This window comes from Vulpes lagopus, chromosome 8 (assembly GCF_018345385.1).
Source record: "Vulpes lagopus strain Blue_001 chromosome 8, ASM1834538v1, whole genome shotgun sequence".
In the NCBI taxonomy this organism is placed as follows: Eukaryota; Metazoa; Chordata; class Mammalia; order Carnivora; family Canidae; genus Vulpes; species Vulpes lagopus.
Window position 1 is genome coordinate 116,965,057 of NC_054831.1, and position 27,273 is coordinate 116,992,329.

Below are 27,273 nucleotides of genomic sequence, written 5' to 3' on the forward strand. Positions count from 1 at the left end.
CCAGAATCTTCCCTGACCTCAGATGCATCCTCTTAGTAATTTTCATTCCACTGACCCCACCCTGCTCCTTGACTATAAATTCCTACTTGTTCATGCTCTATTCAGAGTTGAACCTAATCTCTCACGTGGCAAAATTCTAGCTCAGTGGTCCCTACACCTATTACACACAATAGTCCCCTTCCTCCACCCTAAATAAAAGTCTTCCTTATCAAGCGCTGACAAGCAAGAGAGATACAATTCTTGCTCCCATGAAACTTAAAGAAAAATGGGAAGGAATCGTTAAATTACTTTCACACTCAGAATAATGGAGAATAGTTAAAAGAAAGGCAAGCAGGGACAAGGGGCCCTGCCCTGAGAGGAGACCACCCTTAAAAAGAGTTCTAAACTGCCCTGAAAGGAGCCCACCACCCTTTCCCATGTGATAGGTAAATGACAAGAACCTGATTGGATGACAGGCTCATGGAGGGGTTAATCAGATTAAGACAGCCAGCCAACAAGCCCATGAAAAGCCCTAGACTTAGAAACTCCAGTGGCAACCCTCTAGGGTCCCCTTCCTTTTTAGGAGCTTTGTACTATTGCTCAATAAATTTTGCTTTTCTGCCCACCACTCTTCAACTGGTCTACCTCTTCATTCTTCAAAGTGGTGTGACCAAGAACCACAGGCACTAAAGGAAAAGAAATCTTGTAACAACATTTATTGCACAACAGAAGAACTATGGTCTTTGGTCTGCAGGTATCTACAGATGGCATTTCCCTTATCCTTATAGAGCATTCTGGAACCTAACAATGATTGCTTATCTCCCATCTGCAAAAAGCAATGGAATCCTTCATATCAATGGGTAAACCACATTCACTTCTCAATGTCCATCCAATTCAGGAATCCAATTGCTGGAGAACAGGCAGCGTTGAAGCTTCATAGGGCATGGTCTTTGAGAAAAGAGGCTATGCCCATTCAACAGCACCTGGCAAGAGTGAGTATTCAATAAATGTTAGTTGTCATTACTGATGACCATCTCAGCAAAGGAGAGCAGCCATAACTTATAGTGATTTCCAGAGCAACTTTTAGGGGAGTGGTTACAACTAACATTTAGAGCTTCATTAATCTTGCTGAGAAAAGAGACAAAAGAATTCTTAAGAAATTTCTTGCAGGAGTTAGGGTGTGACACTCCACTCCAGGTCACCATTGAAATGATGGCTTTCTAGATAAGGTGGGCTATTCATTCATGAATAGTCTTCTTAGTCTGCTAGTTCACTAATCTGGTAGGTAAAAAACATTTTTTTTTTTTTTTTAGATTTTTAAAATTTATTTATTCATGAGAGACACACACAGAGAGAGAGGCAGAGGGAGAAGCAGGCTCCATGCAGGGAGCCTGATGTGGGACTTGATTCTGGGTCCCCGGGATCAGGCCCTAGACTGAAGGCAAAGCTAAAACCACCAGGCTGCCTGGTAAAAAACATTTAAATAGCTTATCTTTGGTTTGCTGAAATAAAAATTCAGAATGGGTTCTTCTTTCCAAGGAAAAAGTATTTTAGCATAGTTTCTTTTAGAGGAAAAGAGGGCTTCCATTGCCAAGACCAATTTCCTCTAGATTTCTTCTACGTATTTTCCAGTTTGACCTGAGTAGCTTATTTCTTTAGTAGGGAAAATCTGCTAGCCAGGTTCACAGCTAAACCACAGCTCAAGTAGTCTCCATTACGTTGACCTAGAAACTGTAATTCAAAGCTAGTGCTCTTTCAATTTCAAGGTATCTTTCCCTGAATCATAGGAGAAAGCTAATGACTTCAAGCTCAAATGGCAAAAGCTGATGCTGATGGCTTTATATAGTCCCCTGGGAGCTCTTTAATTCCACTATATTTGAAATTAATGCTTTCTGTTCTAAAGAAAATTTGAAAATCTTTTGATTAAAGCAACTTGCTTTAAAAATTAAACTACCAATAAATAAATAAATAAATAAATAAAAATAAAAATTAAACTACCAAAAATAAATTCAAAACGTGATTGAGTCTTATAGAATGCCCCTGAAGAATCAGATCTTTTTTTCTAAAAGTTGGGAAATAAAGAATAACTTCTAAGGCACTTTCATCTGTGGTACATACACATATCTTAATTACCAGATAATAAGGCAAGTGCCCATTAACAAAGAATTAAATGAATCATGGTACAGCCTTCACGATGTATGTTCCTACAAAAATATGAGAAAAAATTGAAATCTGTATGTACTGACATAGAAGAATTTTCAGGATTCATTAGGTGATCAAAGCCAATGCAGAGCAGTGCGTATAGTATTCTACTTTTCAAGTTAAAGGAGATAGAATATAAATTTGTATTTGACTTGTATCAAGACATGATGGAAGGCTAAGTTAAGAATTACAGGCAACGAAAAGAATTTCAGGCAATGCAGAGTGAGAGAAATGGGATAGAAAGGACAGGAATGGAAGCAAGGTTTCTTTTTGTATAATTTTTATATAGTTTAGACTTTAGAATTACATAAAGGTATTAAAATTTTAAATCTTAATTTCTGGGATGCCTGGGTGGCTCAGCAGTTGAATACCTGCCTTTAGCTTAGGGCGTGATCCTGGAATCTCAGGATCAAGTCCTACACTGGGCTCCCTTGCATGGAGCCTGCTTCTCCCTCTGCCTATGTCTCTGCCTCTCTCTCTGTGTCTCTCATGAATAAAATCTTTATAAATAAATAAATAAATAAATAAATAAATAAATAAATAAATAAATATTAATTTCCTTGTTAGCAAGATATCTACCTTCATGAACTCATTATGTCTAAAAAATATTCAAGTTGAGATAAAAATGAAAAATAGCTGATTCTGAAAGTCACTTAATGAAATTTTTTTGCTAGATTGAGTTTTCTCCTTTTTCATTTGAGAAATCAGTTAATCCCTCAGATCCAGAAACTCAAAACATTAGGACTCTTCCCACGTTAGGCTCCCTGCATGGAGCCTGCTTCTCCCTCTCCCTCTGCCTGTGTCTCTGTCTCTCTCTCTGTGTGTGTGTGTCTCTCATGGATAAATAAATAAAAATCTTAAAAAAACAAAACAAAACAAAAAGAAAACATTAGGACTCTTGATTAGGCTAGAATTGGAAAAATGTCTGATATCTTTTAATATAATTAAAGTTCTATAATAAATCATCCTAGGGTTTATGAAGCATATCACACCAGATTTGAAATGGTTTCAAAGTAATATTGGCTGGTACTAGAAGTTTAAATTCCTGTGGATTAGGTCCAAAATTATCATAAGGTTGGAATTCTTCTTCTGGAATTCACTATCAAAGTTCCCATAAGTTCATCCCATTCTCTGAACTTACTTTTGCCTTCCTGTTCAAATAAAAACCTACAGGTCACTCTAACTGTGGCTGTTTTCTCCTCCTTACCCCTTGGTCCCTAGACTTTGAATGCTGCCAGAGGACAACTGTGGCAAAAGTATCCCAGCTCTAGGGATACCTGGGTGGCTCAGCAGTTGAGTGTCTGGCTTTGGCTCAGGATATGATCCTGGAGTTCCAGGATCGAGTCCCGCATCAGGCTCCTGCATGGAGACTGCTTCTCTTCCCTTTGCCTGTCTCTGCCTTTCTCTGTCTTAAAAGTATCCCAGCTTTGACTTCTTCCAAGTTCCAAGTAATTCCTTAGCCTACATCTCTAGTTAAATTAGAATTTCAAATTTAGCTATGCCAAAATAGAATATTTGATTCACATAACCACATCTGCTTCTCCCCTTAGTCTTTTTCGTCTCTGTAAATGACTCTACCCCCAGCTTAGCCTCAAGTCAAAAATCTAGAAGTCATCTTGTCTTTTCAATATCCACATCAAAACCTTCAGCAAGTCCTATAGGGCCAGCATCCATAATCCATTGATAGTACTACATTCTTGCTAAAATCTCACTGTCAAAATTTATTATCTCTCCCTGAGCATACTCTCAAAGTCCTTGTTCCATTCTCACTTATGGTCTCCACTTTGCTAAATCCAATCCTGGTGTGGTTAAAAGATAATTGGAGTCAGAGTAATAGAAGGAATGGAATGACAGTCAGTGAATGGAATTAAGAAAAGTTTAGCAATGACAAAATTATAAAACTATGGGAATGAGTAGTTCCAAAGGAGTGGAGGACAAGATCATTGGATGTGAGTTCAAGTAACTGAAAGGCCAGGGTGTTGGAAGGATCATTTACATGTAAATTTCAAGCCAATAATTTTTTTTTTTAGATTTTATTTTTTATTTATTCATGAGAGACAGAGAGAGAGGCAGAGAGACATAGGCAGAGGGAAGAAGCAGAAGCCCAATGGGGAACTTGTTCCCAGGACTCCAGAATCACACCCTGAGCCGAAGGGAGATGCTCAACCGCTGAGCCACTCAGGTGTCCCTCAAGCCAAGAGTTAAGATAGTAGAGTTGGGTGAGGTAAAAATTTTAAGATATAAGGGGAGTGACTCTAGGGGCCAATAAATTGTCAATGCAATATGGGGTAGTAGGTAATATGGTCTAATAACAAGAGAGTAAAAGCCTTATGTTTTTAAGAATTCAGGAAACAGAAATATCTGGAAACAGCTATGAGGATCATCCATCTTACCTCCAGGATTTACTGTTTACATTGTTTTAAAAAAAAAAAGTGTAAATAATATCTGTGTTCAAAAATACAATCAGGGCAGCCCTGGTGGCCTAGTGGTTTAGTGCTGCCTTCAGCCCAGGGTGTGATCCTGGAGACCGGGGATCGAGTTCCACGTCAGGCTCCCTGCATGGAGCCTGCTTCTCCCTCTGCCTCTCTCTCTCTGTGTCTGTTGTCTCTGTCTGTCATAAATAAATAAAAAAATCTTAAAAAAAAAAAATAGAATCATGTAAAAAAAATAGAATCATGTTAGACTATTTTTAAAAATACAAGTGTCCTCGGGGTGCCTGGGTGGCTCAGTCAGTTAAGCATCTGCCTTTGGCTCAGGTCATGATTCCAGGGTCCTGGGATCAAGCCCCATGGCAGGCTCCTTGTTCAGCATGGAGTGTGCTTCTCCCTCTCCCTCTGCTCTTCCCCTTGCTCAAGTAAATAAAAAATCTTAAAAAAAAAAAAAAAAAATACAGTGCCCTTGGGGCACCTGGGTGGCTCAGTTAAGCTTCTGCTTCTGACTCCTAATTTTGTCTCAGGTCATGATCTCGGGGTCATGAGATGGAGCCCTGTCTTGCACTCATGCTGGACATGGAGCCTACTTAAGATTCTCTTTCTCCCTCTACCTCCATACCCTCCACTCTCTCCAAAAATAAATAAATAAATAAAATGGTACAACACCCTGCCTTCTTTCTGATATGGGAGGAGAGACTCAACGACTGCCATTTTTGCAAATCTTCTCCAGGGGTTCTAATATGCAGTTACAAGCAAACTATCCAAGGTGAATTTACTCAGTCTTATCTTTCTATACACCCTCAATATGTTGAAAGAGTTCCAAATTTACATCTTTAGCCTGGACGATCACCTATTCTAACTCCACTCTTAAAAACCCAACTGCTGGGGATCCCTGGGTGGCTCAGTGGCTTAGCACCTGCCTTTGGTCCAGTGTGTGATCTTGGAGTCCCGGGATCAAGTCCCAGGTTGGGCTCCCTGCATGGAGCCTGCTTCTCCCTCTGCCTGTGTCTCTCTGCCTCTTTCTCTGTCTCTCATGAATAAACAAAATCTTAAAAAAAAAAAAAAAAAAAAAAAAAAACTGCTTGTTTTACATTGCTCCTTGAATGTCTAATAAGCACCTCTAATTTAACATGAACTTTTATTTTTACACTTTCATTCCATCCAACTTTTAATTCTATCAGCTCAACGTTCAAAATATATCCAGAATCCAACCAATCCTCACCAACCCCCCTTCTCCAAGTCATCTCTCAGCCTGGGTTTTATTATAAGCTTTTCAACACAGCTATCAGAATGATACATTTAAAATGCAACTTAGTTTAGGCTTTCCTCTGCTCAAAACCTTTTAAGGATACAGAATAAAAGCCAAAGTCATAATGGACCTGACTGGGTCTCCCACAACTTCTGTGATTTCACAACCTCTCCTTCTACTATCTTCATAAATTGCTGTACCCAGCCATATTGGCCTTCCTCTAATAAGTCAGGGCTTTGCAGGCCCACTGCCTGGAAAGTTTTCTCAATTATCCTCACTTCTTTTGGACTGAAATTCAAATGTCATCTTATCAATTACATCTTCCCCAAATATCCTAAATAAAAATAGTACCTAATCCCAATACTTTTTATATTCTTTATCCCTTTCCTTTTCTCCAGAATATATATTACCATCTGATCTACTATATACCCGGTTATTGTCTATCTTCCCTACTAGATGTAAGTTCTGTGAGGGCAGGGATTTTGTTTTGTTTTTAAAGATTTATTTATTCATGAGATACATACAGAGAGAGAGAGGGAGAGACATAGGCAGAGGGAGAAGCAGGCTCCATGCAGGGAGCCGGATGTGGGACTCGATCCCGGATCCCGGGAGCAGGCCCTGAGGCAAAGGCAGACGCTCAACCACTGAGCCACCCAGGCATCCCCAGAGATTTTGTTTTATTTATAGCCGTATTCCTAACCCTGAATAGTGTTTGTTATACAATGGGTCCATAATACATATTTGATGATGAATGGCAGGGAGGGGCAGAGAGAGAGGGAGAGATATCTTAAGCAGGCAGGCACTGCACCCAGTGTGTAGCCCAATGTGGGGCTCAATTTCACACCCTGAGCCAAAATCAAGAGTCAGACCCTTAACTGACTGAGCCACCCAGGTGCCTCTAAACATCCACTTTTAATTTATAAGCAACCTGGACTTTTTACAATGTGCTGACATGGAAAGGTCTGACAAGATAGGGTTTGACAAGTTAGCAGTGGGGCTATACACCCTATATAATCATATACACATATGTGTATATATGTATGTATGTATGTATACATCATATACCACCAAGTTGCCCCATCACTAAACAATCTAGTTTGGGAACCGCAAGGAATTTAGTGATCTAACCCTCACAATTTTTTCTTCCCAGAGTAGCATCATCAATTCTGAAGTCCGAATATCTTCATGACAAGAGCCAGAGTACCTTCTTGTGTATCCCCTGAAAAATACTTTAACTGGGATCATCTGCCCTATACATTCAAAACTAATTAGATAAAAGGCTGAAAGAGGCACCTTGGTGGCTTAGTCAGTTAAGCATCAAATTCTTGGTGTCAGCTCAGGTCATGATCTCAGGGTCATGAGATCTAGCCCTGCCACAGGATTCGTGATCAGCACCGAGTCTGCTTGAGATTCTTTTCCTCTCCCTCCCCCTCTGCTCCTCCTAACCCCACTCCCACTTACATATGCACACCTGCACATACACACTCTCTCACTTAAATATTTTTTTAAAAGGCTAAAAACAAAACTGTCTGAACTGACTAAACCATATATACAAGGCTGTCTATAAAGTAATGGATTACATTGTTTATACTATGTTGGTTGTGAACAGTATAAAAGGCCTTAAAACTATTACAGTTCATATATCTCCTTCCTAGTCCTTATCCACCTTCTCCCCACCTTAATCCCTCACAATTCCATCAGTGCACCAAATTTTAAAAAAAATCTTAAAGGAATTGAACAACAATATAAGTCTGGCAGAAATCTGAAATCACTCCAGGCTCAAACTTTAAATCATTTGCCTGTTGAGAACAGCCCTCAGATGACTGTGACTCAGCATTTTATGGTGCCTGAGACATGAAATGAGATAAAGGTCTTGTTCCCTTCATGGCATTAGCTAAATATGGAGCTAAAATGAAAGAGTTACCTTAAAAACAAAAGTCAGTGGCTGAAGTGTTACAGTGCTCACACTGACACAGGTTTGACTCAATATGTGATGACAGGGAAGAGAGTATATGTCAACTGAAACACACAGAACTGTTCTAAAATAACCCATTGACCTATAAAACTAGCAAATAATATGGATTGCAACTAACACTCAGAAAGGGAGAAAATATACATAAATGAAAACAAAATTAAAATATGAACTATGGTGCTGGTTTAGAGACAGGTAAAAAATAACTTACAGCTAAGGAGGGAATTTATCCTACTATTCTTCAATGGACTATCGGAAGCTAAAATTGAACAAGTGAGAATTTTTTTCCTCTTGTTAAAAAAAAAAAAAAAAAAAGTTGAGTAAAACCGAAAGAAACCGAAAAGTCCAGCTCTTTTGGACTCTTTATGAGCAGAAAGAAAGATGAAAATAAACTACAAAAAGGTTGCCATAAAGACAGTTTTCAGTTCACATTCTCAGGTGGAGCAGTAACTGATGAATGAAGAAGAAAATATGGTAACTGGCAAGCAGGGAGATGTGGAGAGGTGAGATCATGAAAAAGGACTGAGGGGCATTCCACATAGACAATGGAGGAAGCTGGGGAATCCCGCTCAGGAAACCAGGTATTTAAATGAATAAAGACAATGAACAGACATATAGAAACAACCTATAGGCAACTCATGGGCAAAACCCAAGTGCTAATACTCGGCTTTAGCTCCTGTCCTAAGTATGTTAGGAACTCGTTTAGTTCTCTAAACAAGCCAACGACATAAATACTATTAAATCTAACTTTACGCGTGAGAAAATAGCCTTTAAAAATTAAGTAACTTGTTCAAGGTCACATGTTAATGAGTGGCAGATGCAGGCTACCAACCCCCATGATCTAAGTCCACCACAACTTTATACTGATTTTTATGAATGTCTCAAAGTGTGAAAAGGAAGTGGGGAAATTGAAAATTACTGAGGCCTTTACTGCATTCAAACGCAGATCTTGAGGGATACAAAAGAATGAATTTCCCTCTGAGTAATCTACAGCCTATTAATGGAGTTCAGACTCACACCGATAATACTTACTATTCAGATTGAACGTCAGACACATCTAGAAGAGGCACAACCCAAAGGGTAGTGGAAACTCAGTTGAGAAAATGGTTTCCACCAGGTTATGGAATCAAAAAAGACGTTACTGAAAGAAACAGCATTTTGGATAGGGTTTGAAGGAGAGGGAAGAGTTGGGTGGCGGGAGTACCGGGACTTCCCATGGATTACTTCCCAGGGTTTCAGGATACGCATCTTGGCACGGTACTCAAGGCCCTCCACAACTAGGCTGGAAGGGCCGCCAAGGAAGACCTGTTCTGAGTGAGATGATTATGCTGCAGTCTTTACTACCAGTTCATGTTCCAAAGGATCAGAACACCGCATCCCCCCCCCACCCCCGTCAGGGAGTTGAGGGTTGAGGGCAGGCCCTTCGGCTTATTCTCTTGTAACACTCCCCTCCCCCAGTCCCAGTGTCTGCACATCACAGCACGTGGTAGGCGCCCTGCAAACATCTTCTGAAACGAACGTAAATCAGCGGGGATCAATCAGCAGGTGACTGTGTGTCCAGCCCGGCTGCCTTACACCCTCAAGAGCTCCGGTGTTGGCTAATTTTAAAGCTATCGACACGTGATCCAAACGCAACCCCCTCGGCCTTAATTAGGATTCGGAGGCCACAAACCTACTGTGAAAGGTCGTTAAGGCAACTGTGAGAATCCGAACATGGCCTTAGGAATTAGATGACGGATTTAATTTCATTGAATGTTGATTTGGCCTTAAAAAGTCAGGTTAGGTATATACCTTATACTTATGAATAAGACGGTTTCTCTTAAAACACCCGAGATTAGGGGGTATGGGCGGGAGGAGATAAATGAGACAAAACCGGAAAAACACAGCTAGCAGCAGTTAGCTGTTCTCGTCGGTGCAACACACTGCTTTCGGTGAATGTTTAAAAATTCCTTAATACAAGACACACACGACAGACAGACACACACCCGGGTGCTGTTTTCATCTTAGGCCCGGAGGGAACCAGACGCAGAGGGTCCACCGGCGGCATCTCGGATTCGGAGCACGGCGGGGACCCGGCCCGGTTTTCTCGCCCGCCGGGCCGAAGCTGGCGGAGGGGGCGGCCTCCTCATCCCCTCCGCACCCTCCATAAACTCCTTTCGCAGAGAGCCGAATTCTTGGAAAGCGCGCGTCACAGTTCCCTCAGTTTCCACGCCGGACCTCGCCCCACCGGCAGGACCCTGAGGAGAAGCGAGCCCAGCCCCGATCGCTTCACCACCGCGACCCCCAACGGCCGCGGCCCGGGGCTCGGGGGCGGGCTCCGCGCAGCGACGTCACGGCGCGCCGTGCGTCGGGTCAAAGTTCAGCCCCGCCCCTCTTCCCCCTCGCTGTCTTCCTCGGCCTGCGCTGCCGCCGACGCCGCTGTGGGCCTGGCTGCGCTCCGTCCGCTCGGTCGCCTTCCCCCCTGAGCGCTGCCCGGCCGGCCGCCATGGCGAACGTGGCCGACACCAAGCTGTACGACATTCTCGGCGTCCCTCCCGGCGCCAGCGAGAACGAGCTGAAGAAGGTAGTGGGGAGCGGGACGGCCGGGCAGGGTGTGAGGGGCACGGGCCTGCTCGGCTGAGGCGGCCAGGCCGCGCTACGGGGCTGCCCACGAGCCGGCGCCGGCCGCGGCGGGCGCAGGCTGGGGGGCGGCGGCGGCAGCGGCAGCGGGACCGGCCTCGGCTGACCTTGGGCCGCCGGCCCCGCCCGCCTGCAAATGCAGCAAATAAAACCCACCCCTGCGCAAACACGACGGGAACGCTTCCTTCCTCCCTCCCCCGGCGGGCGGCGGGCGCCGGAGGCCGGGCGCTCCCGGGAGGCTGCAGCCTGCGCGGCCCTCCCCGCGCGGAGGTCATCACCCTGGAAAAACAGGTTGGACAGTGGCGCGCAGCGCATCCCCGGCCGCTGGGGAGAGAAGTTGCTCACGCCGCGGTCGTGGGCTTCGGAGCCGAGTCCCGGCTGGGGTTAGGGCCTGGCGGGAGGGTCGCGGCCGCCTCCGCCGAGGCCTCCGGGCAGTTGGGGAATGTTTCGTGGGTGCCGCAGCAGCAGCAGCTCCCTGTCCGCCGCCTCCTCCCACTGACCCGCGGCTCTCTGTTTGGGTGTATTGTTCTGTGGGCAGGTAACCTAGCTGTTCTGTACCCGCTTCAGGAATAAGCAAGCCGTGGGTCCCAGCCAAACACCTGAGTGTACACCGACTAAAAATAAACATAAGGTCTTATTATTGCTGTCTGCAGTGCTGCGAATCTTTGATCTCGGGATTTCAAAGCTCCTGCGGCAGGCATTTGATTAAGCGCTACGCCGTCTTCACGGAGCTGAGAGCGCACAGATTCGTAAGCTGAGAAAATGAGAATGCTCCTTAGGCACTGGGACGGGGTAGAGTTGAGAGTAAAATGGACTTCCTGTTACCTTACCGGAAATGCTAGTCTGTATTATATAATTGGTGTGTCTGTGAATGAAGAGTTAAGTGCTGCACGTCCTGGCCACCTAAATGTATGCGACTTCGCGAGGACCGAGCTCCCTCCAATTAAGTAAGACCCTAATCAATCCACCGTATGGAAAGCTAAAAGGAGCCTCTCTTGACTTTGTCCTAATGTTTCAATTACAGGGAAGGCGGGAGCCATCCTGACCAGAGGTTCTTACTTTGGCTTGATTTTGTAGTTTTAACAAACTTAAGGATCATTTCTTTAGCGTACATTGGACTCCTCTTCTTCGTCTGGTTACTAACCTTCAAAGGCATTTGACAATAGTGAAAATAGGGAATTTTCCAATATTTTTGTTTTTCTCTCTGACATTGTTCTAGTATAGTTTCAGCTTTTCTGGATCAAGTTAGCGAGTAAACAGTATTGAGGTGGATGAATTAGTAAACAGTATCGAGCTATTTTTTTCAGCTTACGAATTCAGATTGTCAATCTCAGTGAATAAAAGATGTTTTTGGAAAGTTATGGTTTTAAAACATTGCCTCTCAGAAAAAATGGGATATTTAGTACTCCTAAATCTTTAAATTAGATTTTGTATGTAACCTTTTTTGTTTGTTTTTTATTTTTTATTGAAGGCATACAGAAAGTTAGCCAAGGAATACCATCCTGATAAGAATCCAAATGCTGGTGACAAAGTAAGTTATTTGAGGACCCCCCCCCCCCATGAGGTTTCAGTTTTAAATTGCCCTCCTTGAAAAAAAGAGGAATGTTTTGTAAAGAAAAGTCCCATCTGTTCCCATACAGCCAAATTTTTACATAAAGAGTATTTTGGTTTTGTAATGGGAATGCTAACATTCCAGGCAGTGGTGGGTGGAAGGTAGGACCAGAATCAAACCAAAGGTAATTTATAGCTTTTGTTAGAATAACTAAATTCCAGATTCCTGTAGCCTTTCCCCCACTCCTCTACTTGAAAACCCAATTGTTTTCCTTGTTACTCTTTTTTTTTTTTTATAGTTCAAAGAAATCAGTTTTGCATATGAAGTACTGTCAAATCCTGAGAAGCGTGAATTATATGACAGATATGGAGAACAAGGTCTTCGGGAAGGTAGCGGTGGAGGTGGTGGCATGGATGATATTTTCTCTCACATTTTTGGTGGAGGATTGTTCGGCTTCATGGGCAATCAGAGTAGAAGTCGAAATGGCAGAAGAAGAGGAGAAGACATGATGCATCCACTTAAGTGAATATCTTTTTTTCTCTTTTTTTTTAATTAAGTACAATTTTTTCAAGTAGTAATGCTTAGTAATGAGAAAGGCATCAAAAATGTTCCATCCGTTGTCAGAAAAAAAAATCTTCATTTCCTTACTGTTCTCATTGGATGACTAAATTGAATTTGATAACCTGGGTGTTTGTATTTTGCTACAGATCTTAAAGGGTGGTTGATATTTCTACTGAGTAGGCAGCTGGTTTTGTTAATACTGATCTGAAGCCACTTGTTACTATATGATTTAAAATTTCAATTTTGAAGATTATTTTCTTTTAAGTATTTAAATTTTCCAAGTTACTTTTTATTCAAAAACTTACAAAGTAAGTGGCTGACTAGTTTGTTTACATGTTACAGTCACTCTTTACTTGATCCTCAGTGTGAACTCTCCTAAATTGGTTTCCATGGAGTTTGTTGGCTTCTAGCCTGACTTTAACCTGCCAACATATGAATGGTGTCTGACCTTGGTCTTAGACTGAACCCATGAGCCCTCTACAGTATGAAAATAGCTATTTTACTTTGCAAAGTTTGTGAGGTATTTTATCTTCTTTTTCGTGAACTAATAATGGTTTTACTAGCAAATGCCGGAGACTGAGTTTCAAGTGTTTATTTAAAATATTTCATATTACCTAATTTATACTTTTGAGTAGATTAGAAGAAATATAAACTACATTATTTGAATGTCATTCTTTAACTTTTTGTATTTTGAAAGAATTTATCCTCAAATAAATTATCATTTGGATATTATTTCAAGAGTAATAGTTGTACAGTGTGGGTTAGTTCTTTTTTCTTTGATATAGAAGTGATTTAAGAAGTAAATAGGATCAAGAGAGTACTTACTGTACCTTAATAAATTCTTAATATTCACCTGAAATTTTTTTCATTGTATACCGTAACTGCTGTTTTCTTTTTAACATTATTTAAAATTTATCTGTTGTTAAACATTTCATTTTGGGTGGCTTTATAATATTCCATCCCATGATTTATTTAATCATTCACCTTTTGTAGAGGATGTTGCCAACTTTTTGCTGTAATAAATAGCAGTTTTTGAGTATCTTTATTATACAGCTTTGTCTTTTCTTGGCAGAGATTCCCAGGCAGGCATCAGTGTTTTGAGGCTGATAAATACAACTAAATTGCCTTGTAAAAAGATTGTACCAGTTTAACACCATTGGTGGAGAGTGCCAGCTTAGCCCAGACCATTACCCACATTTTTCCTTCATTGGCCATGTTTGTTGAAGTGCATATTTTTCTGGTCTCTTGGGTAGTGGTTTTGCATACTAAATGTAATTTAATGTATAAGGAGGAAAAGACCTGCCTGTTTGTTTTTTTAGATGATTTGGTTAAAGATTGTTATGAGTATAAAAGACAGATGCAGCCAATTGCTTTTGTCTGATTAAGCTGTGGCTATGTCATTATTTGGAAGTGTTGGTAATGTTCCATAAGCGTTTTTATTCTTATACCGCCTAGAATGTATAACAGATTTATTTTTTTTTTAATTTTTTATTTATTTATGATAGTCACAGAGAGAGAGAGAGAGAGAGAGAGGCAGAGACACAGGCAGAGGGAGAAGCAGGCTCCATGCACCGGGAGCCCGATGTGGGACTCGATCCCGGGTCTCCAGGATCGCGCCCTGGGCCAAAGGCAGGCGCCAAACCACTGCGCCACCCAGGGATCCCCTGTATAACAGTTTTAGCTCGAAGTAATGATTTTGAGAAAGTTTGAATACCACGAAATAAATAGTATAGGTGCTTTTCAAAATACTCTTAACTATTGTTCTATTTTATTTTATTTTTTTTAAAGATTTTATTTATTTATTCATGAGAGACACAGAGCGAGAGAGGCAGAGACACAGGCAGAGGGAGAAGCAGGCTCAACGCAGGGAGCCCGATGTGGGACTCGATCCTGGGTCTCCAGGATCATGCCCTGGGCTGAAGGCGGCGCTAAACCGCCCCTGTTATTCTGTTTTAAAGTAAAGCTTCACTGCTAAAGGAGACTTGAAAAGACCATGAGAAGGGTAAAACCACATTAAAAGCATTGTTTTCAGATCCTAAATGAATAGTATTTTTGAGACTTGATATATATAGATTTTGAGTTCGTTTGGAAATGAATGGTCCTGTCATTCAAATATGCTATATAAAGATGAATTGGCTTTTATCAGTTATATATTCTTCATGAGCTTTTAAACTCTTTTTTTTTTTTTAATTATAAACCCTTTTGGAAATTTGGTAAAAGTTGTTCAAATATATAATTTTGTTTATAAGTCCGTGGGTCCTTAAGACCTCCTTAAGAAGCCTAAAATTCTGGGCTCTGTATTGAAAACCTGTTCTCTTCCTCCGCTCTGTCACACTACTGATAAGGTCCCTTTCTTTGTTTTGTTTTTGGGACATATGCAGTGCAGTTGCATATAACTCCCATAAGTTGTCATATAACTTTGTCACCTTTCTAAAAATTGTCCTTTGAGGGGAGCAGCACCTTTAGTAGAGCATGGGTTCTGGAGTCAAGCTGCCTATGTAATCCAGTAAGGCAAGTTAACCTTTCCATGCTCAGTTTTGTCTTTTAAGAGGAGGATAATAATTTAACCTCATTCACAGGATTGGGTTAGCTGGAGGGCTCCTGACTGAGTCCAGAGGAAGGTTATGATGCTTGAGTTTATGTAGTTACCAGCTTTATCAGAAAATGCAGCATAGCAAATTGTTGGCCTGATCCTGTAGGTTGTGGCTTTGAGCACCACACAGACTGTCCATAGTCATAAAATTCTGCTAATTTGAGCCAAAAATAAAACTTCCATCATTTGACTTAATGTAGGTGATTTTTAATTCTTTAAAAGGCTATAGTGGAATTTGCTGTATCAGCTGTTATTTATATATTATATTTAGAAGAACTTGGGCAAAATTTGATTAAACCTAATGCTTTTCTCCCCAGAGTGTCTTTAGAAGATCTGTATAATGGCAAGACAACCAAACTACAACTTAGCAAGAATGTACTCTGTAGTGCATGCAGTGGGTAAGTGTGTTCTGGTTTATGAGATAAATTTTCATCTGTTCTTTCAGTGGCATGTTTAGTCTATACCAGGTAAAAGTTGTTCATGATTTAAACCACCCAATACAGAACATTTTCTGATACCTATGAAAGTTTAAATACTAGTCATTGGGGGTTAAAGATAAAGGTGAAAAGCACATTTCCTATTTGTCATGGCCTATTGGAATGGTCTGTGAGCAAAAAATCTGATTTATACTTTTGCTTGCTTTAGCCAAGGTGGAAAGTCTGGAGCTGTTCAGAAATGTAGTGCTTGTCGGGGTCGAGGTGTACGCATCATGATCAGACAGCTGGCTCCAGGAATGGTACAACAGATGCAGTCTGTGTGTTCTGACTGTAATGGAGAAGGTATGCATGCCATTACTTCTGCTTTTATGTGGAAATGGATTGGGAATGAAGGAGTTGGAGAGGCTTACAGTTTTTCTCTAATACGTGTTTGTATTCATCTTATTAAAGAAAAGATACAGTTTTATTTTTTTATTTTTTTTAAGATACAGAGTTTTAAAAGAAAAATGTGAAAATAATTATTCCATTATGCTTAGAACACAAGCAGTAAATTTGTATTACATTTATATTACATTCCTTTCATTTCATTGAAATGAAAGGATAGGCAAAGTTTTTTGTCCCTTTATATTTTTTGTCCTTTTAGATTATATTCGATAAAGAGGGAGACAGCAAATTGTTTAGTTATCATTCTGATAAGTGGAGGATTTTACTGTAAGTTTTAGCTAACTTTTAAGGATAGATACAGGGATTGGTTTCTAATTTTTTTATTCATTTATGATAGTCACACACAGAGAGAGGAGAGAGAGAGAGAGAGAGAGAGAGAGGCAGAGACATAGGCAGAGGGAGAAGCAGGCTCCATGCACCGGGAGCCCGACGTGGGATTCGATCCCGGGTCTCCAGGATCGCGCCCTGGGCCAAAGGCAGGCGCCAAACCGTTGCGCCACCCAGGGATCCCAGATTAATTAGATATGGGGATTGAAGCATTTCTCACAGAAGTAAATACTTTAGGCTGTGGATACCTTTGAAATACTTAGGCTCAGAATGATTTCTGAAACTACTCCTCAACTCTGTCCTTGTAGTACTTTTATAGCCGTAGACAATATATAACCAAATGGGCATGACTAACTTCCAGTTAAACATTTTTTAGAAAAACAAGGACATACCCTGTTTGGCCTATGGATTTTGGTTTGCCAGATTTTATTCTAAAGCAGTGCTATCTGATAAAATTTTTCTGCAGTGATGGAAATGTTACGTATATGCAGTGTCAAGTATGGTAACCACTAGTCACCTGTCACTATTCGGTACTTGAAGTGTACCTAATGTACCTGAAGAACTGAATTTTTAATTTTAATTAATTTAAACTTTAAATAGTTACAGATAGCTGGTGGCTACCATAATGGACAGCAAAATTCTAGAGCATCTTTTTCCAAATTTCTCCAGGAAGTGATGAGATAATGGAGAAATGGCATATTATATTCCCCTCCTGGAAAGTCTCAGTGCACTATACCTTATTAAGGCCTCTAATAGTTCCTGCTATCAGAAAACCAAAGTTTAGTGAAATCTTGTCCCCTGTACCATTACCATTATGAGGAATTGGTATTTTGCAGTACATACTTTTTGAAAGCAGCATTCTAGAAATAGTCCCTAAAGTCATTAATTATACATGTTACCTAAGCATTAAAGTATGCCAGTAATCAGCCAGTAGAAGTCAATGCTATTTTTTCACAATATACTATGTAGAGCTTTAGTTTTACTTTATTATACCATTAATTAAATGTTTCAGAAGAATACAAAGAGAGAAGAAGCCATGTTGTCTTAAACATGATGTGGAGATACTCAGTGTCAGCTAAAATTTAGCTATTTCTTAATTGGTTTCGGAAATTTCTCAGTAATAGTATACCTAAATAAAGGAAGATCTATAATAGGACACCTGAGCAGGGGTTAGTCTCGGAAATAAATAAGATTCTGTACCAACTATACAATGTAGTAACGAGCCATAAAGGATTTTTAAATTTTTATTTGGGTGGTCTCTGTCAGCAGGGTTAAACTTATATGAAACTAAGAAAACAAAAAATGAAGTAGTGCTTCTAGAAGTTTTAGCATCAAACCACCCATTTTGTTTCCTTGATCCTTAGTCTTTGTTTTAACTTTAACTCTCCTGAAGTAGAGTCAGGAGCCAAGAAAGTGTTGTTTAAGATGTATTGCATTTTTCATATGTTTCTTCTCTAAAATGGTGGGAACCAGGTAGTTGAGTCTTTCAGGTAGCCCAAAGTAAGATGTGAATCTCTGTTATTAGGAATGATAACATTAAATAAAACTTTAGATAGCAGTTAAGTCCAGAACATTTATTTAATGAATAAAAAGATTATCAAGATATATTTAAGAATGCAGTATAATATACTTGCTGGAAGTTTGAATACTCTTTCTTTCTAGGAGAGGTAATTAATGAAAAGGACCGCTGTAAAAAATGTGAAGGGAAGAAGGTGATTAAAGAAGTCAAGATTCTTGAAGTCCACGTAGACAAAGGCATGAAACATGGACAGAGAATTACATTTACTGGGGAAGCAGATCAAGCCCCAGGAGTGGAACCAGGAGACATTGTTCTTTTGCTACAAGAGAAGGAACATGAGGTAATTTCCTTTTTGCTTGTTTGATTTTCTTTTTATTCAGAAATGGGTCTTGTGGTCAAGATACAGGTTAGATCTTTTTGGATTCATAGAACAACATTGAACATAAATTGTTAAGTGGTTGGGCTGAGTTCATAAGAACTAACTTGTTTAGTAGGTGAACAAGGCAGGTGTAGTCAAAGCACTGAAAAGGAGTCAGTTTTGGTTCCAGCTCAGCCATTGACTAGCACCATAATCTTAAATAATCCTGTTGTCTCTGTACCCGTTTCCTTGTTTATGAAAATAAGGGTATTGGACCAGATGATCTAAGGCAGCTTATTTTTCATTGTGAAACTCCTTTGAAGGGTGGTGAATGGTGGGTGGATAGGGCTTCAGTCCTCAGTGCTGGTCTCCTGATTTGTTTTACATATTGAGTTAACCAGGTAAGCTTTTCTTGAAAGAAAAGGTTCTGCAGCTTAAAAAAATTATCTTGGGGGCGCCTGGGTGGTTCAGGTTATGATCTTGGGATCCTGGGATCAAGGCCCCCATCAGATTACCTGCTCAATTGGGAGTCTGCTTCTCCCACTGCCCCTCCCCTCTGCTTGTGCTCATAGGTGCGCCTGCACGTTCTCTCTCTCAAATAAATAAAATCTTTTTTTAAATAAATAATTTTGGATATATATTGTATGTCATGTACAAGGCATAATTAACTGGTCCAACGATGTGGTCTAGTGTATATTTTAATTATACCATTGCACGTTTTGTTTTGTTTTAAGATTTTATTGATTTATTCATGAGAGACACAGAGAGGCAGAGACCTAGGTAGAGGGAGAAACAGGCTTCATGCAGAGAATCCGATGTAGGACATGATCCCAGGACTATGGGATCACATCCTGAGCCAAAGGCAGAAGCTCAACCGCTGAGCCACCCAGGCATCCCTGCACATATATTTTTTAAAGTGCTATAGAATATACTGTGGACCTTTATTCTTGAAGACTATATCTGGAGCTATTCAGGAAACCCCTTTAGTGATCACCCAGATCCTTGAGTACAGAAGCCTTTGACAGGGTTCTGGCATCATACTTGATCACATTGACTTGAGTTTTCTTTTCTTTTCTTTTCTTTTTTTTCTTTTTTTTCTTTTTTTCTTTTTTTTCTTTTCCTTTCCTTTCCTTTCTTTTCCTTTCTTTTCCTTTCTTCCTCTTTCTTTCTTTCTTTCTTTCTTTCTTTCTTTCTTTCTTTCTTTCTTTCTTTCTTTCTTTCTTTCTTTCTTTCTTTTCTTTCTTTCTTTCTTTCTTTCTTTCTTTCTTTCTTTCTTTCTTTCTTTCTTTCTTTCTTTCTTTTTCTTCTTTCTTTTCTTTCCTTTCTTCTTTTTTAAAGGTTTTCTTTATTCATGAGAGACACAGAGAGAGAGGCAGAGACACAGGCAGAGGAAGAAGCAGGCTCCAGGCAGGGAGCCTGATGTGGGACTCGATCCGGGTCTCTAGGATCACACCCTGGGCTGAAGGCAGTGCTAAACTGCTGAGCACTGGGCTGCCCGACTTGAGTTTCTCTAAAGGCCTTTACATCATAAGTCAAATCATCTTTTTAGTTTGTAATAAAATTTTCTCCCATTTGATAGTGATTTTTACAAATAAATTAAATTTTGAAAATCATGTAAAGAATCTAATAGAGAGGGGATCCCTGGGTGGCTCAGAGGTTTAGCGCCTGCCTTTGGCCCAGGGTGCGATCCTGGGACTCCAGGATCGCACCCTGGCCCAGCATGGAGCCAGCTTCTCCCTCTGCCTGTGTCTCTGCCTCTCTCTGTCTATGTCTATCATGAATAAATAAATAAAATCTTTTTAAAAATCCAATAGAGAATAAAGCTATTATTGAGATGCAGATTACGGGAATTTGATTAGATTAATTCCCTCACTAGAATGTGGCTTGCTTTCTTACACAAGTGTTTCTCGGTAAATTTCTTACCTCAACAAAGCTGTAAATTACTATATGTATATCTAGGCCCTTTTAGGATATTGCCAAACCTACAACTAGCAAGGGCTTCTTGCTTGCTAAAAAATAGTAATTCTTAGAATTCTGCCTTAGGATCTTTTAGGTGAAGTATTTGTAACTCTTCTAAAAGGTTCTCTGTTAACTGGTATTGTAGCCATTTCCTCATTTGTGCAATCATGCCTTTCTTGCGCAACACCATAGCAAGGCATAAAGGCAGAAAGATAGCCAAGTAATTGAGACGTTTACCGTATATTTGAGTATAAACTGTATTGTGAGATGGTACAGATAACGTGGGTATTTTTGTTGATCTATCATTGGAATAGTTTGAGGCCAGTTACCAAATGATGTTGGGCAATGCAGCAGCAGGAGGGTAACGGAGAAGTTAAGAAGTAATGGTTATTTGGAGGAGAGTTTTTGGTTTGTCAGACTGGTGAAACCTTTTTCTATCCCTATTTTCGGCCTTTAGTGTTGCTACATGATTAAATTAGGGTTTTTAAAATACGGATTACTGGATTTGGAGACAAGGACTTAAATTCTGACTCCCCATTAACTACTAGTTTTGGGCTCCCTGGGCTTGGCTTTGCTTTCTAAATACAAAGGTAGGATATTGTAGAATCAGATGAGATCATGAGTAAGCTCCTTTTCTTTCTTGGGGTTGTGGAGAGGCTTTTGGAAGAAGGTCCATCTCTTGTTGGAACTGGTGGAGTTGCATGGAATTTCCAACAGATAGAGGTAACTGTCTGAGTACCAACAGTTACCAACAGATATCAGTTACCAACAGATAGAGGTAACTGTCTGAGGTAGAGCTGGTAGAGGTTAGAGTGGAAGTTCAACTAGTGAGAGGTCAAAAGTGGTTACTTCATGGTTTTTTATGACCAGTAAAGTAAATTGGAGCCCAAGATGAGATTTAGGCATCTTACTTAATTAATACCACTGAAAATATTAATCTTTTTGTTTTTTTAAGAATTTACTTACTTTGGGGGTGGGGGCAGGAGGGAGAAAAGGAGAGAGAGAATCTCAAGCAGACTCCATGTTGAGCACGGAGCCCAACGCAAGCCAATCCCATGACCTTGGGATCATGATCTGACCTGAGAACGAAACTAAGAGTTGGATGCTCAACTGACTGAGCCACCCAAGTGCCCTGAAAATGTTCATCTTCTAAGAAAATTTGGCTAATCTCAACTAGTTCGTGAAAAAGCTTGTAGCTATTTTGTTTGGGGCTTTTTTTTTTTTTTTTTTTCACTCCCAACTCTTGTGCTGAAGGAATTGTCAGGCCATGAGGTCAGGGTGGGTGCTGTAGCTGAAACAGTATAAATCTGATAAAAAAAAAAATTCAATTTTGAGAGTGCTATATGTAATGGGTATTTGTCTTTCAGTACAGGTGTGTGTCTGTTTTGGTGATAATAGCCACCATTGTGCATTTGCCCAGCAAAGAACCACTATATCTGGTGATATTAGTCTCTTCTCTAATGTTCTATACTTTGTTTTCCAGAAATTATTATATCTTTAAGTCTTTCACTATCTAGTTCTTAGGTTGGTCCCTCTTTATTAATCTGATTTTTCAGATTCCCTGAATGTCCTTGCTTGTTTATTCTCTGTTCGAATTTTCGCATCAAATTTTCCAGTGTAAAAAAAAAAAACAAATTTTCCAGTGTACTCACCCTTCCACCAGTTAGTTCCCCGTACCCCAAAACAATCCTGATACCATCTTTAAATGGAATCGCTTTAAGTTGAACTCCCTTCCAAGAACATGGTGTCTTGTTCTCTACTTCTGATGTAGCGTTAACCAAAGGATATTTGGTTATAGATGGTTCTTAGAACAATAATATTATAAAGATGTTCAGAAACACTAGCATTTTACAGTTATAAAAACATTAAAATAGGGATGCCTGGGTGGCTCAGTGGTTGGGTGTCTGCCTTCGGCTCAGGGCATGTTCCTGGGATTGGGTCCTGCATCAGGCTCCTTCTGAGGAGCCTGCTTCTCCCTCAGCCTGTGTCTTTGCCTCTCTGTGTCTCTCATGAATAAATAATTTAAAAAAATTTAAAACATCTTGTGTTAAAGAATTCTTACTGAATTTAATTTTTCCACCCACTGTGAGAAACACTTGAGTAAATACACAGAGGTAATACATTCAGTGGTTCCCAACTTTAGCTTACATTAAAATCACTGGGGTTAAAATCAGGATCACTACAGGTTGCTGGGCCCCACCTCCTTGGTTTCTGATGCAGTAGCTATGGGGTGTGGCCCAAGAATGTGCATTCCTAACAAGTTTCCTGGTGCTGCTGAGGCTGTTGGTCCAGGACCACTGATCAAGATAATGGTTTGAGATTAACTTTCCTTTATTGGTAAATTTAGGAAATTCAAGTGAAATTCAGATTTTCAATTTTACCTAACTGAACTGGCCAGGATTTAAACATTTTTTAATTTAAATTCAATGTAGTTAACATATACTGTATTATTAGTTTCAAGGGTAGATTTTAGTGATTCATCAGATGCATATAGAACCCAGTGCTCATTCCATCAAGTGCCCTGCTTAATGCCCATCCCCCATTTATCGCTTTACTCCACCCACCTCCCCTCCAGCAATCCTCAATTTGTTCTGTATTGTTGAGCCTCTTGTGATTTGTCTCTCTCTGTTTCCATCTTTAAGTCAGGTGTGTGTGAAATTGGATGTATTTTTCCTGCACGTTGAAATCAGCTCAGGGGGATCCCTGGGTGGTGCAGCGGTTTGGCGCCTGCCTTTGGCCCAGGGCGCGATCCTGGAGACCCGGGATCGAATCCCACGTCGGGCTCCGGGTGCATGGAGCCTGCTTCTCCCTCTGCCTGTGTCTCTGCCTCTCTCTCTCTCTCTCACTGTGTGCCTATCATAAATTAAAAAAAAAAAAATCAGCTCAGAAACATTATTGAATAATCTTTGCATTATCTAGTCCATAAGCTAATTAGTTACTGTTAGCATTTGCTATCTTGATTTATATTCATTTAAATTCAAAATTTGAATTTTAGGTGAGATAAAACTCATAAATGTGTAAAGTATGAAACTGAGCCCTTTTAGTGGCCGAGCATTACTGGTTGAGAAATATTCAACATAAAAGATGAACTTGGGCTCTCCCCTTCCCCTGTTAGGATCATGTCTGAGGAGTACTCCCCAAGTTGAACCTGATCTACAGAATCCTGCTGGACGGTCTACACCTTTTTTTGCTCAGGGTCAGGGTCAGGAAATGAGCCCCAATTGGAGAATATACCTGGTTCTATTTTTTTGAGCCATAACTATGCCTTATGAACCATTGTTTTCTCAGTTCTAATGCTTTTCTGATAGAAATTTCTAGCATATTAGTGAGACTAGCTAAGTTTCCTTTTATAAATTTAGGGAATTACAGATGATGACAGTTTGGCTTTTATAACGAATGGTAAAATTAAGGCTTTGAAATCATTTTGAGGAACACAGCACAATAGGGTATGGCTCCATAATTTTTTAATTTGTGTGTGTGTGTGTGTGCTTTATTTGTAGGTGTTCCAGAGAGATGGGAATGATTTGCACATGACATATAAGATAGGACTTGTTGAAGCTCTATGTGGATTTCAGTTCACATTTAAGCACCTTGATGGACGTCAGATTGTGGTGAAATACCCCCCCGGAAAAGTAATTGAACCAGGTAAATCTTGATTTCTGTCTGATCCAGGGTTCCATGTGGTTTTGGTTTTTTTTGTTTGTTTTTTTACACAATTTGTAAAATTGTAATTTTTTTTTTATAGTAGATTTTTTATAGTAGATTACTCAAAAGAACTACTGAATACCTTTCTTCTTTGGTAACATTCTTAATAGTTTCTTTTTACTTACTCAAATAATAGGATGTGTCCGTGTAGTTCGAGGTGAGGGGAATGCCACAGTATCGTAATCCCTTTGAAAAAGGTGATCTTTACATAAAGTTTGATGTGCAGTTTCCTGAAAACAACTGGATCAACCCAGACAAGCTTTCTGTAAGTGTTCTAAGTATAAGCAAAGTTCAATAATAGTAATGTTTCTTGGTCACTTTTGATTTATTTTTGGTACTTAGATTTGAACATGTAATTTAGAAAATTTTGCTTTTTTACCATTAGTTGGGCCATGCTGGTGATTTTTTTTTTTTTTTTAATTTATTCATTCACGAGAGAGACAGAGAGGCAGAGACACAGGCAGAGCAAGAAGCAGGCTCCATGCAGGGCGTCCGATGTGGGACTTGATCCTGGGACTCCAGGATTACACCCTGGGCTGAAGGCAGTGCTAAACCACTGAGCCGCCTGGACTGCCCCATGCTGGTGATTATTAAAGGCGAGGCTTGGGTTGCTTGAGTGACTGAGTCAGTTAAGCATCCAACTCTTATTTCATCTCAGGTCTTGATCTCAAAGTGGTGAGACAAGTCCTATGTGAGGCTCCAAAGCCTGCTTAAGAGTCTCCCTCTCTTTTTTTTTTTTTCCCCTCTCTCTTTAAAAAAAAAAACCAACAAAAACAAAAAGCAGTGGGTGGGGGGGCTGTGCAGCCCAGGTGGCTCAGCAGTTTGGTGCCACCTTCAGGCCAGGGCATGATCCTGGAGTCCCAGGATTGAGTCCCACATCAGGCTCCCTACATGGAGCCTGCTTCTCCCTCTGGCTGTGTCTCTGCCCCTCTCTCTCTCTCTCTTCCCTACCCCCCCCCCATAATAGTAAAATCTTTTTTTAAAAATTGAATTAAAAAAAAGAGTATCCCTCTCCCTCTCCTCCACCCCCACACTCTTTATCTCTTAAAAAAAGAAATACAAGTGTTGCTGGTGTAAATATTCATGGTGCCAAGCAGGAAATACATAAATAATTAAATCAGACTGGATGTAAAGCAATTGTTTCTTTGTTTTCTAAGCAATAGTTGGGTTGTGCAAAAGATTATCTGCAGATTTGACCTGTGGGTCATCAATTTGTGATCTCTGGCTTAAAGTGCACTGGACTTAACCTATTTTACCTCTCAAAGAAGTATATACCGTGGATTGTATCCAAAGGAACATTGAAGATAGCTCACAAACTCACTTTTTTGTTTTGTTTTGATTTTAATAAAGGAACTAGAAGATCTTCTGCCATCTAGACCAGAAGTTCCAAACATAATTGGAGACACAGAAGAGGTAGAGCTTCAAGAATTTGATAGCACTCGGGGCTCGGGAGGTGGTCAGAGGCGTGAAGCCTATAATGATAGTTCTGATGAAGAAAGCAGCAGCCATCATGGACCAGGAGTGCAATGTGCCCATCAGTAAACTCTGCAAACAAATTGCACAGGTGGATTTTCTTTTCCACATTTGCCCGGTTTGCTTTCAGCGATCCAGCTGGAGTGTCTGGTCAATCCAGAAGAACTGATGGACATTTGTTGGTCTATGTGTAACTTTTAAAATTGGTATAGTATCTACAGAGTGTATAATTTAAACTAACCACAAAGCTTTACATCTTCATTTTGACTGTTCTGTAGCAGAATAAAGCACTTGAAAGGAAACAAGACTCCCTTTCACACATGGGTTATAAGTTTCAGTCCTGGTATCTGTGCTTGATTTTTATCAGTTTTGTGTAGATTTTATGTTTCATATTTTAAATCCAAATCCCACATTGTAAAGTTTGTGTACAATTTGTCCTGAAGCTTTGTGTTTGGCTGCACCTGCGTAAGCTGCTACAAATAGAATAAAGAATTTCATAGCCTGTATCTATCATTTAGATGCATGGAAAAATGGGCTTTGCACACAATGGGTTTGGAGCTGACTGGGAACAATGGGAAAAAAATATAACATTAGCTGTGGTTGTAAAGTCCCCCCCCCCCTTTTTTTTTTACCATCTTGTGAAAGGTTTCTGAAACTCGATAATAAAAAGCAGTTGGTATAAATTATTCTTTGTGTCACATTTTTAGAAGGAAGAACATACTTTGAACTGTAAAATGTATCCTTAAACTGGAGAATGTATCCTTCATTCTGGTTCTTAAGCAGCCCTTAAAAACCCATTGGCCTGAAGCTTATGCCTCAGGTATGTGCCCATTTTATAGTCTTAAAAGGCATAAAGAAAGTTTGATATGTTGGTAGAAACAGGCTTTATTGGCTTCAATTGATGCTTGTACAGTCAAGGACATCTGAGTTCTGTAACTCATAAGTTATGATCCTGAGTGTTGGGGCCAGGTTAACCTAGCCTCTGTATCTCCCCACCACTATCCCCTTTTAAAAATAAGGTAACAGCAAATCAATATTAGAACCATGTCTGCATAGAACCTGTTAAAATGCTCTGTTTTCATTAAATGTTAAGTTAAAGATTCTCTGTCTCCATTAAGTTGAATATTTGAGATTGGGGGAAGCATTGATTACTAATGTTTTTTTAGAAAAGTAAGACTAGTAGGCTGGTATGAGAAAAATCAGGTAAAACTACTATGAAGAGGATGTGTCACTCTTCTTTCCATCTTCTATTACCTTTTCATTCCCAGAGTAGATATTTTTAGAACACACTTTAATTTTAGGGAAAAGACATCAGTTGTACATTTTACATTTGTAAAAGAACAAATGGGGGAAACTGAGAACTAAAAATGTATTATGCCATCCCTGAGCCTAAACACAGTACTTGTAGTTTCTTTCTGGGTCTACCAGAACCTGAATGGGGGGCGGGGGGAAGTGTCCTGGCTTTAATCAAGGCCTGTGAGGTTTAAATTATTGCCCTATCCGCTCTACCTCCATTGTACAAGAAATATTTTACAACCAGCCTGGGCAAGATTCAACAGCATAGTAGTTTTGTATCCAAGGTTACTTCCCCACAACCACTTTAAGGGTAAGAAATGAAGTGGCAATATAAAGTTTGTAGCCTTTCCAATAAAGGTTTATAAAACATTAGAGTTGTTCAGTGTAGTCTTTGTTTTAATTCTTCTACCCAGACTTTTTGGCCATAGCAAAACCATAAGGAAAGAGGATAAAACCTTGTTAAGATCTGTTATTTCACCTGTATACAGAATAAGCATATATAGTATCAACAGCACAAAGAATCTTTTTTAACAACTTTATTGAAACAATAACTCCTATGCCATTAAATCTACCTTTTAATAAAAGGTGGAAAGTCA

General features: G+C 40.1%; 1 protein-coding gene and 1 long non-coding RNA gene across 2 annotated transcripts; one reads left to right on the forward strand and one right to left on the reverse strand.

The window, feature by feature from the left end:
* Positions 1 to 680: 680 nt before the first annotated feature.
* LOC121497513 lies at positions 681 to 10,123 on the reverse strand. Its single transcript, XR_005989488.1, has 2 exons — positions 9,820 to 10,123; positions 681 to 962 (listed from the first exon to the last, which is right to left on the reverse strand). It is a non-coding gene; the product is annotated as an uncharacterized LOC121497513 (long non-coding RNA).
* Positions 10,124 to 10,193: 70 nt separating this feature from the next.
* Positions 10,194 to 27,049, forward strand: DNAJA2 (DnaJ heat shock protein family (Hsp40) member A2). Its single transcript, XM_041767219.1, is given in 10 exon segments — positions 10,194 to 10,397; positions 11,925 to 11,984; positions 12,304 to 12,527; positions 15,477 to 15,557; positions 15,805 to 15,938; positions 18,030 to 18,226; positions 23,704 to 23,848; positions 24,045 to 24,070; positions 24,072 to 24,173; positions 25,259 to 27,049. Coding segments are annotated over 10 exon segments (1,239 nt in total). The 5' UTR covers positions 10,194 to 10,319; the 3' UTR covers positions 25,451 to 27,049.
* The last annotated feature ends 224 nt before the right edge of the window (positions 27,050 to 27,273 follow it).